Here is a 15672-nt window from a genome sequence, read left to right as displayed (position 1 = left end):
ATATTGTAATGTTTGCACACTTTCCACTGTATCAGACTTCATACGGTATTGTGTCTTTTAGTCATCCCTCTCATCTGGACAAAGCCAAAAGTAACTGGGTGGCAAGGCCACAAAATAGGGACAGATTTTAAATATTACTGTTACAGCTAAGAAGGTTGCTAGAATAACTGGTTTTGTGTTAGCATACATTTACTGAATCTTATGAATTTAGAAACTCAAGTGTTTGTCATTATTTAATGACTTCATTCCTCAATAATTTTCCAAAAAGTCATAAATTTTATGAGGAGCAAAGCAAAAATATGGAGCTAAAATCTGGACATTCTTTGAAATTCTGGACATCTGAAAGGCATGCTTTCAGTATGCTAGTCATATGTCATGGTTTCTGAGACATGCTGTGATATATTCCACAACCTTAGAAATGATATTGGTGAGACTTACAATTCTTTAAATACATGAGTCTGTGGTGCGACCTCCCTTGTGTATGGAAGTTCTATGACACTTTGCCAAGCATCAGGTATATAACCGGTGAAGAGACCAAGTTTAAATAGGTTATGGAGGTATTGACCAAAGCTGGATTTGGTGCTTATGAGGAAGTAGTCAGGTAAAATTGCCTAGACCCATGGAAACAATTTTTTGTTATTTGGTAGATATGAAGACTTCAGTTGAGACAGATAATAGGGAACAGTATGAGACAGATTATATAATGGAGGCATGCCTCTCAACCTCTTAGAACAAGAAATCTGGACAAAGCCACAAATAATGTGGGGACACTTTTTAAATATTGCTCTTACAAACTTAGAAAGATGATAGAATAACAAGTTTTGCATTAGCATGAATTTTCTGAAGGATATTAAGTTTGAAAATCAAATGTATGCCATTATTTCTGACTTTAGTCCTCACTGATTTGCCAATTATTTGCCAAAAAACTACAATTTCATGAGAAACAGATAAAAAAAATGAGTAACAAATCTGAACATTCTGCAGAAATTTGGACAGCTGAGAGCTATGAATGCGGGCACTGATGAAGGGTGAAATCAGAGCAAAATTTTTATTTATTTATTTTTTTGCAGAAATGTTGGTAATGGCCTGAAGATCGTAGTAAGAGGAGCCATTGGGTATTCATTTATAGCAAAATTGAGCATTATTTCTGAGATTCCTGATGTAGTTGAAAGTTACCTGCTTATCTTTGGTGGAAGTGGAAATTCCTTTTTCATAGGTAGCCTTATCTTTGAACAGAGTATTCAGATTTTTCTAACCAGTTTTAAATATCATTTATGGTGAGGGGAGGAGGATATTTTTATAAGGTCAGTAATTTTTTTCTCTTTCTATTGTACAGTGCATGTAGTATGTCCACCTTAAGGATTTGTTCTTCAATTTTTCAGTTGTGTTTGTGGTATGTTTGTGGTGTAAAGGAACAAATGCTTCAATGCAGCCGAGTTTAGATGGGAGTAGAATTTATAGGTTAAGATGTTCAGTAGAAGGGTGGCCACATTAAAATTTATCTAAGTTATTTGAGAACAATAGGAGGCTAACTTCAGGATAATCTTTTAAATGTAGTAGGATTCAGTGGGGGAAGTGTTGTTGATTTGATGGAGAAGATGACAGTTTGATGGTTGGATCTCTCCAGAGAAGGTAAGATATATACTCGGATAAAGACATGGTCACTGTTAGCGAGGACAAAGTCAAGAATGTTTGCACCCCTAGTAGGAAGGTGGTGGTTGTGGTCTGAGGACATGGTGCTTACAAAGTATATGAACCACTGTGAATGCTTATTATTGGTTGTATAGCGGTCACATTTGACAGAAGTGTAGTTGATAGGAGCAGTATCTTGGTTTTGTCTGATATTTTTTCCAAGTGATTTAGGTAGTTTATGATAAGCAGGAGACACTGAAATGGGCATAAAGTTCATAAGGACGTTGTAGATGGCTTTGAGTGACCATAGGTTCGGTAATGTTGAGGCTGATATTATGTAGAATCTGGAGTGAGATGAGGGCATCTTGGATAAATACATCAATGTCCCCACCGTTCCCAGTGTGTTTGTCTCGGTATAGGGAGGCTGTTATGAGTATATTGCTGTCGTTACACTGTTTTTTTCTAGTGCACTATAAAATTCTTTGGCTTTTACCCTTTTTTTATTATTTTCTTGGTATTTTCCTGTAGATCTCCTAACTTTTTCGGTTTGTGCAAAATCTTAATTTGTCAAGAATTTGTATAAAACAAATTGTGATCAGTTCTAACACTGAACCTTTATTCTAGCTCATCTTTCAATGGATTTTCGTTAATTTCTTCTGTTTCCTATGGTCATCTAGTAATGATACTGCGTAATTGATAACGTTTGCATTTCCATGGTGACATTTTCTTTGTTACAGTCTTTTCCTTTATTACCATGTTCTCCTTTCTTTATATATTATTAGTTTGGCTTCACGGTAGCGTATCAGGTTAATCTCTTTTCTTTCTTACGAATCTCTCCAAATGGCTACAATTACATTTCCTCTTTTTAATGTGTGCAGTCACTAATAAGAAGGTAATTTTCCTGGTGTGGACACTAGCTATTTAGTGTAGTCATTTTGTTGCTTCAGAACTTAAGACTGACTGTGGGCAGTATTTCTTGTGTATGCAGTTGACTGAAATATGTCAACACTGGTTTTAACGAAGATGCAACCAGCCGATATTAAGAAAGGGCATCAGCAGGTCTCAAAAAAGAAGCACCTCTCAGAAAACAGGTGAGTGAAAACAAAGACAAGAATACTTCGAAGTGGGCCATGGAAGATTTAGGGACAGTGTAAGGAAGCATTTATTCCCTGCATGTAAAATGAGTGCCTAGGAAAATACCAGATACTGAAACTGAAAATGCTGAAACAAAACATGTATTTATGTACATAATGAAAAGAGAAATGTCAACCCTAACAGTCTTGGAATGCAGGATTTTTTTTTATAGGGGGTCGCTCCACACCCCTTTAATTACATACACTAACTCCATAGTCACATAAATGTGGGGGTGAGGAGCAGCCTCCATATTTAGATACACAGTGGCGCTCTGTACAGTCCAGGATCTCACCCAGCCAATACATGTACAATATCAATAGTATTAAAAACAAACAGTTGCAGTTGTAAGTAAGCATGATTCTGAAGTCCAGTATTTCCCATTCTTTATTTATAGTTCTGATATTTACGTGTTCAGAATATTGCTGGGCAGCATTTGTGGAACCACATTCTTGAGAAGGCTATTGGGGTTTAAAAAGCAGTGAGGACATTTGGATACAAGCCAGTTACGGGATTATTGTCTATGTGCAAATTAAGATATGGTTTAAGTAGGATCTGTGATTAAGTAAATTACTAAGCATGAGGGTTAAGTGAAGAGCTCATTGTACTATGGTCATGTTTTAAGTTCTGCTAAATTCAAGCATTCATTAAACTCTCTCAAAAAAGTCCTAGACCAGCAGTTGTTTCTGTACAACCACCTATAGATAGTTTGCTGATACTGATATAAGAGAAATCCTGACAGTTTTCATGTCATTAATATTTCATGTTATTAACACATTTTAATTTATTTCTCTTGCTGTATTTGTTACAGTCGTCTGTCAATTCCAGTAATATGACATTACCTGTGATGACATAGTTACATATATGTTTACTGCATCCTGGATATATAATTGTGGCATCTTATCTGGTGCTTTTTAAGTATTATTACTTTTGTGTCATATGAGAAAGAGGCAGTCTTAATGAATAATGGGAGTTTTCTGACATAAAGAGCCTTATAGGAGGAGAATGCAGGCTGTGCATGAGCCTAAATTCCCAAGCATATTCTGAAGTAGTAGAGCTCCAGTGGCATGGAGAGATAATGCTTCAACTGTGGTACCGATAACCCAAATCCAGTTAGTGGGAAGTGCCTATCCTGGCTATGGATAAAGCTTCAACTGTGGTACCAATAACCCAAATCCAGTTAGCGGGAAATGCCTATCCTGGCTATGGTTAAAGCTTCAACTCTGGTAACGATAACCCATATCCAGTTAGTGGAAAGTGCCTATCCTGGCTATGGATAAAGTTTCAACTGTGGTACCGATAACCCAAATCCATTTAATGGGAAGTGCCTATCCTAGCAATGGATAAAGCTTCATCTGTGATACCGATAACCCAAATCTAGTTAGTGGGAAGTTCCTATCATGGCTATGGATCAAGCTTCAGCTGTGGTACCGATAGCCCAAATCCAGTTAGTGGGAAGTGCCTCTCCTGGCTATGGATAAAGCTTCAGCTGTGGTACTGATAACCCAAGTCCAGTTAGTGGGAAGTGCCTATCCTGGCTATGGATAAAGCTTCAGCTGTGGTAACGATAACCCAAATGCAGTTAGTGGGAAGTGCCTATCCTGGCTATGGATAAAGCTTCAGCTGTGGTAACGATAACCCAAATCCAGTTAGTGGGAAGTGCCTATCCTGGCTATGGATAAAGCTTCAGCTGTGGTAACGATAACCCAAATGCAGTCAGTGGGAAGTGCCTATCCTGGCTATGGATCAAGCTTCAGCTGTGGTAACGATAACCCAAATGCAGTTAGTGGGAAGTGCCAGTCCTGGCTATGGATAAAGCTTCAGCTGTGGTACTGATAACCCAAGTCCAGTTAGTGGGAAGTGCCTATCCTGGCTATGGATAAAGCTTCAGTTGTGGTAACGATAACCCAAAAGCAGTTAGTGGGAAGTGCCTATCCTGGCTATGGATAAAGCTTCAGCTGTGGTAACGATAACCCAAATGCAGTTAGTGGGAAGTGCCTATCCTGGCTATGGATAAAGCTTCAGCTGTGGTACCGATAACCCAAATCCAGTTAGTGGGAAGTGCCTCTCCTGGCTATGGATAAAGCTTCAGCTGTGGTACTGATAACCCAAGTCCAGTTAGTGGGAAGAGCCTATCCTGGCTATGGATAAAGCTTCAGATGTGGTAACGATAACCCAAATCCAGTTAGTGGGAAGTGCCTATCCTGGCTATGGAAAAAGCTTCAGCTGTGGTACCGATAACCCAAATCCAGTTAGTGTGAAGTGCCTATCCTGGCTATGGATAAAGCTTCAGCTGTGGTACCGATAACCCAAATCCAGTTAGTGGGAAGTGCCTATCCTGGCTATGGATAAAGCTTCAGCTGTGGTACAGATAACCCAAATCCAGTTATTGGGAAGTGCCTATTCTGGCTATGGAAGGTGTCATGGATCTGGTCATGAACTGCCACAACCCCTCAGAGGAGGAGAGGATGTTAGGTTCACCAGGCCAGCACCTTGTCATATTCTTGTGTTTACAGAAGCAGTCACTAACATGGCAAAGCCATTGTGAGACTCCACAGTAAATCAGATCTTGCTTCCTCCTGCCAAATACCCCTCACTGCAAGGATGCTGGGGAGAGTCATAAAGCACCCTCATTGCTGGCTGAATGATACTCCCTCCGACAGCACTCGCACTAATCCTTAGAGAAACTCCTATCTTTGGGAACAAATGAGCCACACCCAACTGGGGAAAGCCTGGTCAATGGGCATAGAGGCAAAAACTACGTAATTAACCACATTCTTTCTTTTTTTTTCATCAGAAAGCTTGTGTCTCTCCCATTTAATTAAAGTGTATGCCTTGCAGTCTGCTTACTCACAACAATAGGATCTGTCACGAAGTGCAGATTTATTAGCGTTCCTAGTGGATCTTATACTAACTTCAAATCTGCAGATATGTGTCGAAGCTGATCTATGTGCTGCTTATCTTGGATTTTAAGAAGAAAAAATGTTTTTTTTTTTTGTAAAATGCACAACTCTTACTAGAAGTAAAATACAGTGATCAATAAAACTACAAATTTACTTGGAATATTTGTAGTAAAAAGTTGAAGCAAAAAATGGTAGGTTTTAACAAGTCTAGCGATGACCTTTCCTGCATCTTGGTGCCAAAGCCAAGGGCACTGAACCTTTATTAAATGCACGCAGAAAATTTTTGTTGGTGTCTCATATCAGTGTAACAAACCTTTACATGCAAGCTGAGCTAGTAATTTACTTTTACAGCATATATTTATATAATACTTCTTTAAACATCAGCTCTTTCAGACACTGAAAGTGCAGACAATAAGGCAAAAGAGTAACTGACACTTTGTCTGCTTGTTTTTTGGCAGGGGGTCGACAATCAAAATATGCAGTGAATGCCTCCGAAGTTTTTGACACAGAAACACGCTCTTGGGCAAAGTTCCCCAACATACCCAGCAAAAGGATTTTCACTGGTTTTGTGATGACTGAAAATAATGTGTACAACTTGGGAGGTCTACGGCAGGGAGGGACCTATAGGCGGCCCAAATTTATGAAAACTGTAGATGTGTTTGATATAGATCAAGGTAAGCATGTATACCAGGTAGCAAGAAACTTGAAATGGACAATTTTGTGACTGAGAAATTGTAATGTTAACTGGAATTCACATTTAAGCAATGTTATACCACAGGCTGCATCTTCATTACAATATTACTCTTAACGTTGCAGGTACAGCTTGAATGACTGAATTAGCTGCCAGGAGGCTCTGTCTCCATAACCTCTAGTTAACAACCAAGAACCTCTGCACAACTTGCAGCTGGACTGTTGAAGACAAAAGAACCATGTAACACACCAAAGCAAAACATGGATTCTGTTACCACACTTAGATTAATTGTTTACATGCTGCCATTGTTGTCTTGAAACATCAGTCATCACAAACGTGATGTATTTTTATTTCAGCTTGTCTTCCTTTTGCCTCACAAATACCAAGATATCTTGAAAAATTTGCCAGTTTCACAACAAAGGCACACATGATTTTACTGCAGTGTACTTATTCCATTAAGCAAAGTACAATTAGTCAAAGAGAAGTTGGTGGTTCATTTATGCAGAAACTAACAATTTCTGAATCTGATAGATGTTTTGTGTTATGAAAACACTGAATCATACAGGAATGTACCTGTTCAATGCTAACAAGACTTAGAAAAAATATAAATGAACATTATTTGAGCTGTCTTGGCATGGTGTCATAACTGTAATTGTGATCAAGATTGGGACTTGTGCAGGATTTACTTCTTCCTGCCCTTTGCATTTTTTTTCCTCAGGCATTCCCATTGGAGTCAGTCCTGACCAGTCAGGATGCATAATACTTGCCATTGGCACTTGGTATGGTATAGGATGGTATGATATGGAATGGCATGGTATGGTATGGAATGACATTGCATGGTAGGAATCCTGCTACTGGGAATCCCAAAATTCTGAAATTTTTATCCATAAAATCATTTTCTACAAATCAGAGACAGTGTTTTCTGCAGGGGAAGGCCCACTGCACCCATTAATATGGGGGAACCCTGACACACATTTAAACTGTGTATACAAATTGTATATATACACATTGTAACTGACACATACAGTAATGGGGAAACGGTCAAATTCACAGTGTGCTAAAAGCCATTTTCAGAGTAACGGTCTCATAGTGTAAGCACTCACCCAAATTGCCATCAGAGACTTGCTATATTCTCTAGTATAGTATAATATAATATAGTATGGTGTAGTGTAACTATAGGCAGATTAATATAGTGCAGTTTGGTAGTATAACACAACACGCTATATTAGTATAGCACTGCATGATACAGCATGGTATACAATATAGCATTATATATAGATCTTATAAGTATTGCATGATAAATTTAAAGTAAATTAAAAATATATTAGTGTAGTGTAATGCAACGCCTGTAGGTTGTTAGTATAGAGTTATGTACTATAGCGTAGTGGATGACGTGAGTATAGGCTTGTTACTTGCCATGCTTGTTGGTGTGCTGTTATGTGGGAACAAAAGTTATCAGACTTTGGCTCTGCTACCAAAAACAACAAGATCATTTGATACTGGGAATAGGCAGCTTAGGAAACATGATAAGGAGTAGTCCAAGGGCTTAAACTTCTACAGTTATGCCTTTTTCATTTCTGTGTATGTATCGGAAATATGCTTCTTGTACTTAAAGCTCTGTAGCATTCAAGTTTTTTACAACTGAAAATAAAACTGTAAATATCATTGTGGTTAGGAAGTAGGTAAAAAATGAAAGATGGTGTGATACTGGGAGTCCAGCTATCTAGAATTTTGTAAATAATTGTATGTCACTTGAAAATATCAACATGATTTGTATAGAGATGTAACACTGCCATCTCAGCTGTCTGGAATTTTGTAAGTTATCATATGTCATTTGTGAAAAGTGATATGATTCATATGCTTGTTTTACAAATGTAAGAGAATTACATATTATGTACTGAGCTTCAAGAATACACAGTGTACCCTACTGGGAAAGAACAGAAATGGATGTAAACTATATGGCTGTGCAAATTTATGTTTTAATGGTAGAAGATGGAACATTACAGAGTTAACTTGCAAAACCTCAAGAAAATAAGTGGAAATTGTTTTACGATTTTGGTACCTCTGTTTCAGCTCAGAGCAGACACAATATCTAGCGTTAGAGTCTTTCCTATTGTTTTGAAACAGAAATATTACTAGGTTTCAAATGTAAAGTGTTTTATTGCTCTGTGACTTCCTAGCAGCTGCACATCTGAGAGATAGGTGTTTTTCACAGAGAACTGAAGGCAGGTGACAAAGAGTCATGTCATCCCAGCTAACCCAGCAGTAATGTATATTATTAATTTAAGAATTATCTCAGAGTGTGAGTCTGTGCATTTTTTATTTGTCTTTGGACCTGGAACCATCCATCTTCAGTACATCTGCCTTGGTAATAGTAAGTAACTGGGGAAAAGAGTCTTATAGATATAGATAGGAGTATAGTAAACATTAGCGTAGATGTTTTCTGTATTTATTTAAGACTGTCCTGCAGTGTTGTTTTAAAATATTTCCTGTGATTCTGAACTCTGTAGTCACTGTGCTGAGTTATTGAATATTGTCTGGTTCTTTTATTATTTATTATTAAATGTATTTAAACCTTTTAATTGTGGCTGATTTGTTTAGCGATATTTCAGCTCTTAAAGTACTTGCATACACTGTACAGGCCATTCCTAAAAAGCCTTGAAAGTCTTGGTCACACTTACCATTTGGATAATAGTAACATTACACAGTAGAATTGGTCACCCTTTGGGAAGGGCCTTATAGTAGCTGATAGATACAGATTTGCTGTATCCAGGACTGTATGTAAGCTTCTGAGCTCCCTAAGCTTTTCTGTGTTGGAGGGAAGCCTTCTAGCTTATCATTGGGAGTGGTAAGCACTAGATAGCCTATTTACCACAAGAGGAATGGATGTTCTTCGTGTTTCACTGTTGCAGTCATTATATTTGGGTAATCCTGCTGGCAGGTTGCCCTCAGTCGGCCTGAATTCCAAAGTCTTGGGCCCTGCGTCGGCTGCTGTCACCCCTTCTCTGACATCAGATCATCAGGGGTATAAAAGAAGGAGTCGACGCCATTTTCTTCAGTCTTTCTTGCTGTGCGGTACCCGAAGCAGAAGCAGTTTGCAAGTGCCGGTCGGCCGACTCCTGAGATTTTCGTGTTCGAATTTCAGATCCAAAGTCTTCAATAAAGCTAAGTACCCCATTGGGGAAACTTTTTTCTTGTGCCAGACCGATGTAAAAAAAAGTAAATAATTGTATTTCTTGTGGAAAGCAAATACCTCATAAGGACTTTCATTCTTACTGTATTCCTTGCTTAGGCCCTGATCACAACGTTTCTGGTTGTCGGTTTTGTGCTAGATTTAACCAGTGCACTATTAAGCGTCGGTATGATTTTGCTTTAAACTACTTTGGATGCTGGTTTAATTATCCAGAAATGTCGGCGGAAAGCCATCCGACTACCGGAGTTCACAAAAAATGCAAAGAAAAGGAGAGAGATAAACAACCGAGTCCAAAAACCGATGACAAAGCTTCTCCTAAGCCAGTCGCTGGTTCACCGGTTCTCAGTGAGGCGCTTTTGCAGCCCCTGACGCCCGCTACTTTAGAGTCGCAGGCCGCTACCAGCTCCCACGTGGAGTCGGCCATGCTGCTGGAAACTCAAGGTATTGGAGCCTCGGATACTATTCTCTCAGATGGGTCCAGAGCCGCTGAGCAGGCACCGGCTTCTGAGGGTGTATTCAGATCTAAACATCTTTACATTAAACCGACTTCAGCTTCAAAGGCAAAGACTAAAGCACCTTCTAAAGCAAAGAAACAAACTCAAGAGCCACATGGACAGGCCTCTATGCCCAAAAAACAGATGCTCAAAATGGACTTGATTACCTTGATTAGGGGTTCCCATCCCCCTCCTAAGAGGCCTAGGCAAGAGACTGACTATGAATCTTCAGATCAGGTTTCTCTTTCTTCTGATTCCTCTTCTGATCAGGAATATTCTCTTCCCCCTTATGAGTATTCTGATGCTGAAGAATCTATACCTTCAGCTTCTCCTCCAGAGGACTATTCTTTTGGGGAAACCTTGCATACCATGAGGGAGCATTTCCGCTGGGAGAGCCAAGATTTTTCAGAATCTAAAAAGTGGCTCAAAGATTTCCTTTTACTTCCTCAACACAGGCCTCTAGCCATTCCACCTGTGTTAGACATTGTAGATTATATGTTTTCGGAGTCTAGTCTTACCCCTGACTCCTTACCTCCAGCTCCTGTTAAGCCTGATAGATATTACAGGGTTCCTGACTCTCATAAATTCCTTTTTAAAAACCCTGCTGCAGACCCAGAGACTATTTCACAGGGTCCCAAAGGAGTTAAGGCTTCTGCTGCAAAAAACCCTACCCTCTCTGACAGAGATTCTAGGGCACTGGCTAGATGGGGAAAAAAGGTTTACACATCTGCTACTTTGGCTATAAGGGCCTTAAACTGCCAGTTTCATATGCACAAATATCAGCAACATGTCATGGCATTGCTTAAACAGAAAATGTTGTTAAACTCTGAATGTGCAGAAAACAAGAAAATGCAGGATTTATTGCATGCAGCTGAACAAGTTGGAAAACATACTTTGCAATGTGGTTTTGATTCTTTGGTGGCCTCCTGTAGGGCCGCAGTTACGGGTTCTGTAATTAGGAGGCATGCTTGGTTAAAGGAACAAAATCTGCCTGATCATATGAAAGTTAAATTATTAGATGCACCTTTACAGCATGATACTTTGTTTGGTGTTAAGGCAGAAGAGGTGTTGAAGAAAATGGAGGACAAAGCTAAATATATGCAAACTGTCAAAGATGTTTTACAAGTACAGCCACCTAGGTATAGTAGACACTGGCCTACAAAGAATTGGTCCTTTCCTGTGTCAGACAGACCTCAAATGGGTAGATCCAGACACCCTAGAGGCAGATCCCAGGCGCAAGGTTCATACAGGTCAAAGCAATGGGGTGTTTCTACCTCCAAAGTTGGAGAAGACAAATCACAATCTTACAGGAAACAGTCCCAATGACTTCCCCCTGCCTGCACCAAGCACTTATCTCCTGGCAGCACCCTTAGGGGGAAAATTAGCACTTTTTTCTCAAAATTGGCACATTATAACCCAGGACAAGTGGGTTCTAAACATAGTGTCACAAGGCTACAAGTTCCATTTCCATACCCTGCCAAAGGCAAACGGCTGGCGAGATCTGCCAAAAAATCAATGGGTAGAGGCACAAAAACAAGTCTCATCCCTCATGGACATGTGGGCCATTCAACAAGTACCAGAGCAAGAGCAGGAACAAGGATTTTACTCAAGACTGTTCTTGGTACCCAGAAAGAACAAGGCCTGGAGACCAATACTGGACCTACCTATTCTGAACACATTCCTGGATATACCAACATTCAAAATGTTAACTTTGCAGCAGCTTCTGCCCATGCTGGGCAAGAATGCTTGGCTTGTGACTTTAGACCTAAAAGAGGCATGCCTGCATGTCCCAATCAGACAATCATGCAGAAGATACCTCAGATTCAAGACTGGCTCAATGCATTACCAATTCTCTGCACTGCCCTTTGGCTTATCTACTGCACCCAGGGTCTTTACAAAGTGCCTGGCACCAGTAATTGCATTCTGCAGACAAAGAGGAATACAAATATATCCTTACTTGGACGACTGTCTAATTCAAGCAGAGAACAAGGACATTCTTGTACAGCATCTGGCATTTGTGAAAAGACTTCTAACATGCCTAGGGTACACAGTCAATGAAAAGAAATCAAAACGAGTACCCTCTCAAGAGATAATATTCCTGGGTGCAAGCTTAAATACAACTGCCCAGATGGCTTATCTCACGCCAGACAAACAAAGGCAACTGACTACCTATTTCAAGATGTTGGCAACAAAAGCCCAGTTATCTGCAAGAAAAATTCTGCAGGCTTTGGACTTCATGGCATCATGCATCCTACTAATTCCATATGCAAGACTGCATATGAGGAAACTTCAATGGTACCTAAAAAGTGTTTGGACTCAACATTGCCACAGCCTGGAGACAATGATTACTCTCATTCCCTGCCTGCAACAGGAGTTTCAATGGTGGGCGAAGGCTTGTCACCAGAACAAGGGACAGCCATTCACATTACCCCAGTCAGGCAGACACTAACAACGGATGCATCAGATTATGCCTGGGGGCCCCACATGGCAGGAAGATGCATTCAGTGCACATGGCCCTCAAACCAAATGCATCTACATATCAGTCAAACAAAGATGCTAGCTGTTCAAAATGCCCTGACAGCCTTCAAGGACCTACTTCATCCGGGACAACTACTGATAAAGACAGACAACATTACTGTCATGTGGTATATAAACAAGCAGGGGGGCACACACTCTTACCCCCTTTGCAGACTAGCCATAACTTTGTGCGACACAGCATTGACTTACCAAGTACAGCTGCAGGCACAATTCCTGCCAGGAAAGGAAATTACTCTGGCAGATGAACTAAGCAGAAACCTCATGGATCCCCATGAGTGGCAGCTGGATCCACAAGTCTTCAGCATGATAACAAGGAAATGGGGATGCCCGGACATAGATCTATTTGCCTCCCCTCACAACTACCAACTAAAAAGATTCTGCACAAGGACTTATCATAGACAAGCATGGAAAATGGACGCCCTATCTTTCAGCTGGAAAAACCTATCAGTATATGCCTTTCTTCCACTGTCACTCCTCCCCAAGGTACTCCTAAAGGTCAGACTGGAGAAGCCAAAGATGATACTGATTGCCCCAGACCGGCCCCGCCAGTACTGGTATCCAATCCTAAGGAATTTGTCTCAATGCCCAGCTTGGACCTTACCTCAAATACCCCATCTACTGTCCCAGCAAAATTATCAGATCCTGCACAGCCAACTCAGGACTTTAAACCTGGCAGCATGGCGGATAATGTAATCATACAAAACACACCTCTCAGTAAAGCTGTGATGGATGTCATTTTGGAAGCCAGAAGGCCTAGTACTAGAAAATCTTATGCTGGAAAATGGAAAGGATTCTGTGCTTGGAACCAGGCACAAGGAAATGATACAGCTGTACCAAATATCCCTCAGATTTTGCAATACTTAACTGAGATGCTGGACAAAGGCCTATTTTTTTCATCAATTAAAATTCATGCCTCTGCTATTTTGGCTCATTACAATACAGAGCCACAAATCTTTTCTCATCCTTTATTAAAGCAGTACCTCAGAGGAGCCAAAAATTTAAGGCCTCCAAGGAGATCACCAATACCTGCATGGGACCTCAACTATGTCTTGGAAAAACTAACCCTGCCTCCTTTTGAGCCAGCTGCTACTGCTGATATAAAGTTTTTATCTTGGAAAACAGCTCTGCTCCTAGCAATAACTTCTGCAAGATGAGTTTCAGAGCTACAGGCACTCATGGCTGTGGAACCTTTTATCATGTTTTATCCAGACAGGGTTTCTCTGAGGACAAACCCAACATTTATGCCTAAAGTGGTGTCCAGTGTGGCTCTTAACCAAACTATTCATCTGCCAATGTTTTATCCAAATGCACAGAACAAGGGGGAGAGAATTCTACATTCCTTGGACGTACACAGACAGCTTAGATTCTACTTGGACAGAACCAAAGCTTTCAGGAAGACAGAGCAATTACTAGTGGCATATGCTGCAGGATCACAAGGAAAGGCTATCTCAAAGCAGTCCATTTCAAAGTGGATAGGCCACTGCATTAATTTCTGCTATTTTCAACATGGCAAGCCAATGCCTAAGGGCATTAGGCCACATTCAACCAGAGCTGTAGCCACGTCAGCAGCCTTTCTCAGGGGAGTACCAACCAAAGACATTTTAGAGGCTGCTACTTGGAGTTCAGTGCACACCTTTACAAAGCACTGTCATCTGCCACTCTAATCTAAATCCAGGGCAGGCTTTGCCACTGCAGTTCTGCAGGGCCTCTTAGCCGCTCCTAATGCTGTTTAGCTCCAGGCTCCCAACCATAGCTTTGGGACTCTACCCAAATGTAATGACTGCAACAGTGAAACATGAAGAACATAGTACAGTTGTGTACACTTACAATAAATGTAGATCTTCGAGTGTATTCACTGTTGCAGTCCAGGTTACTCACCCGCCATCCCCCTTTTTTCTGCTGGAACTTGTCTTTCCTTCTCTGATTTATACAACCTATGTGGTGTATTTGCTTGTAGATGAAGGTAAAGTTTATATTGGTGCATGTATTTTTATATATATAAATTTTGGCTACCCTTTTAGGGGGCACCTGACATCTGGGGCAAGAAAAACTGAAGAAAATGGCGTTGGCTGCTTCTTTTATACCCCTGACGACCTGACGTCAGGGAAGGGGCGACAGCAGCTGACACAGGACCCAAGACTTTGGATTTCAGGCTGACTGAGGGCAACCTGCCAGCAGGATTACCCAAATGTAATGACTGCAACAGTGAATACACTTGAACATCTACATTTATGGTAAGTGTACACAACTGTACTTTTCTGGTCCAGAAATTGTAGTTTATTAGTCGTTTGGGCAGTTTTTCCATCTCTTTCAATTTTCTGGTTTAAAAGCCCGCATTTGCACTTGTTTCCCACCTTTCCTGTAACTAGTCTAGTCCAGATACAGATTTGCTATATCCAGGACTGTTTGTAAGCTTCTGAGTGGTGCCAAAGTCTGCTCTTCAATTTTCCCTTAGATCTGCTAGTTCTCTCCTCTCCTGCACTTTTACTAGCTTATTAGTTTAGCACTTTACCAGACTTCTTGTAGCAATTGTTGTAGCACACAAAAGTGCTACCAGCACTAAATGTTCTACAAGGAAACAGCTCCAGTACTTATTATTATTGCCCACCCCTCCAGGCATGTCTAAAGGTCAGTTCCCTATGCTTTCTCATATTAACCTGGTGAACTTGGGCATCCTGAGGCAATGTAGCAACTGCCTCATGTACACTGACAACCATGTCCTCTTACCTGCCAGCACTCAGACTTGTGAGAGATGCACTTATATATCCAAATTGAAAGCCATGCACTCTCCAGCCAAGCCCGGAATAGCTGGTTAAGAGGAGAAGGTCAACACTTGCACCACACCACATGGAACACATAGCCCTCCAGAACAAACACCAGCACTGCCTTCACATAAAAACACAAACCACACACCCACCTTCGCGGAGGCTGTCAATAAAAATCTACCCAAACAGCAGAGTCCTCCAAGGCAGAAATGCACTCGATCACCAAAACACAACACTAATCACAAGACACATAACTCTCTTAAACAGTGTGCCACTCAAGCAAAGCCCCTAAGGCAAAACAACATGCCCAACACACTAGTCATAA

At 40.6% G+C, this 15672-nt stretch overlaps 1 protein-coding gene across 1 annotated transcript in view; it reads left to right on the top strand.

The window, feature by feature from the left end:
- The window catches only part of KLHDC8A (kelch domain containing 8A), a 581975-nt gene that overhangs the window by 457310 nt on the left and 108993 nt on the right, over window positions 1-15672 (top strand). Inside the window, exon 7 of the mRNA XM_044076810.1 lies at window positions 6125-6340. Coding sequence (XP_043932745.1) covers window positions 6125-6340 — 216 coding nt within the window. The remainder of the gene's footprint in view (window positions 1-6124; window positions 6341-15672) is intronic.

Source organism: Protopterus annectens, chromosome 7.part0 (genome assembly GCF_019279795.1).
Source record: "Protopterus annectens isolate FY-2018-M chromosome 7.part0, PAN1.0, whole genome shotgun sequence".
In the NCBI taxonomy this organism is placed as follows: domain Eukaryota; kingdom Metazoa; phylum Chordata; order Ceratodontiformes; family Protopteridae; genus Protopterus; species Protopterus annectens.
This window is presented reverse-complemented; position numbering and strand designations above follow the sequence as displayed.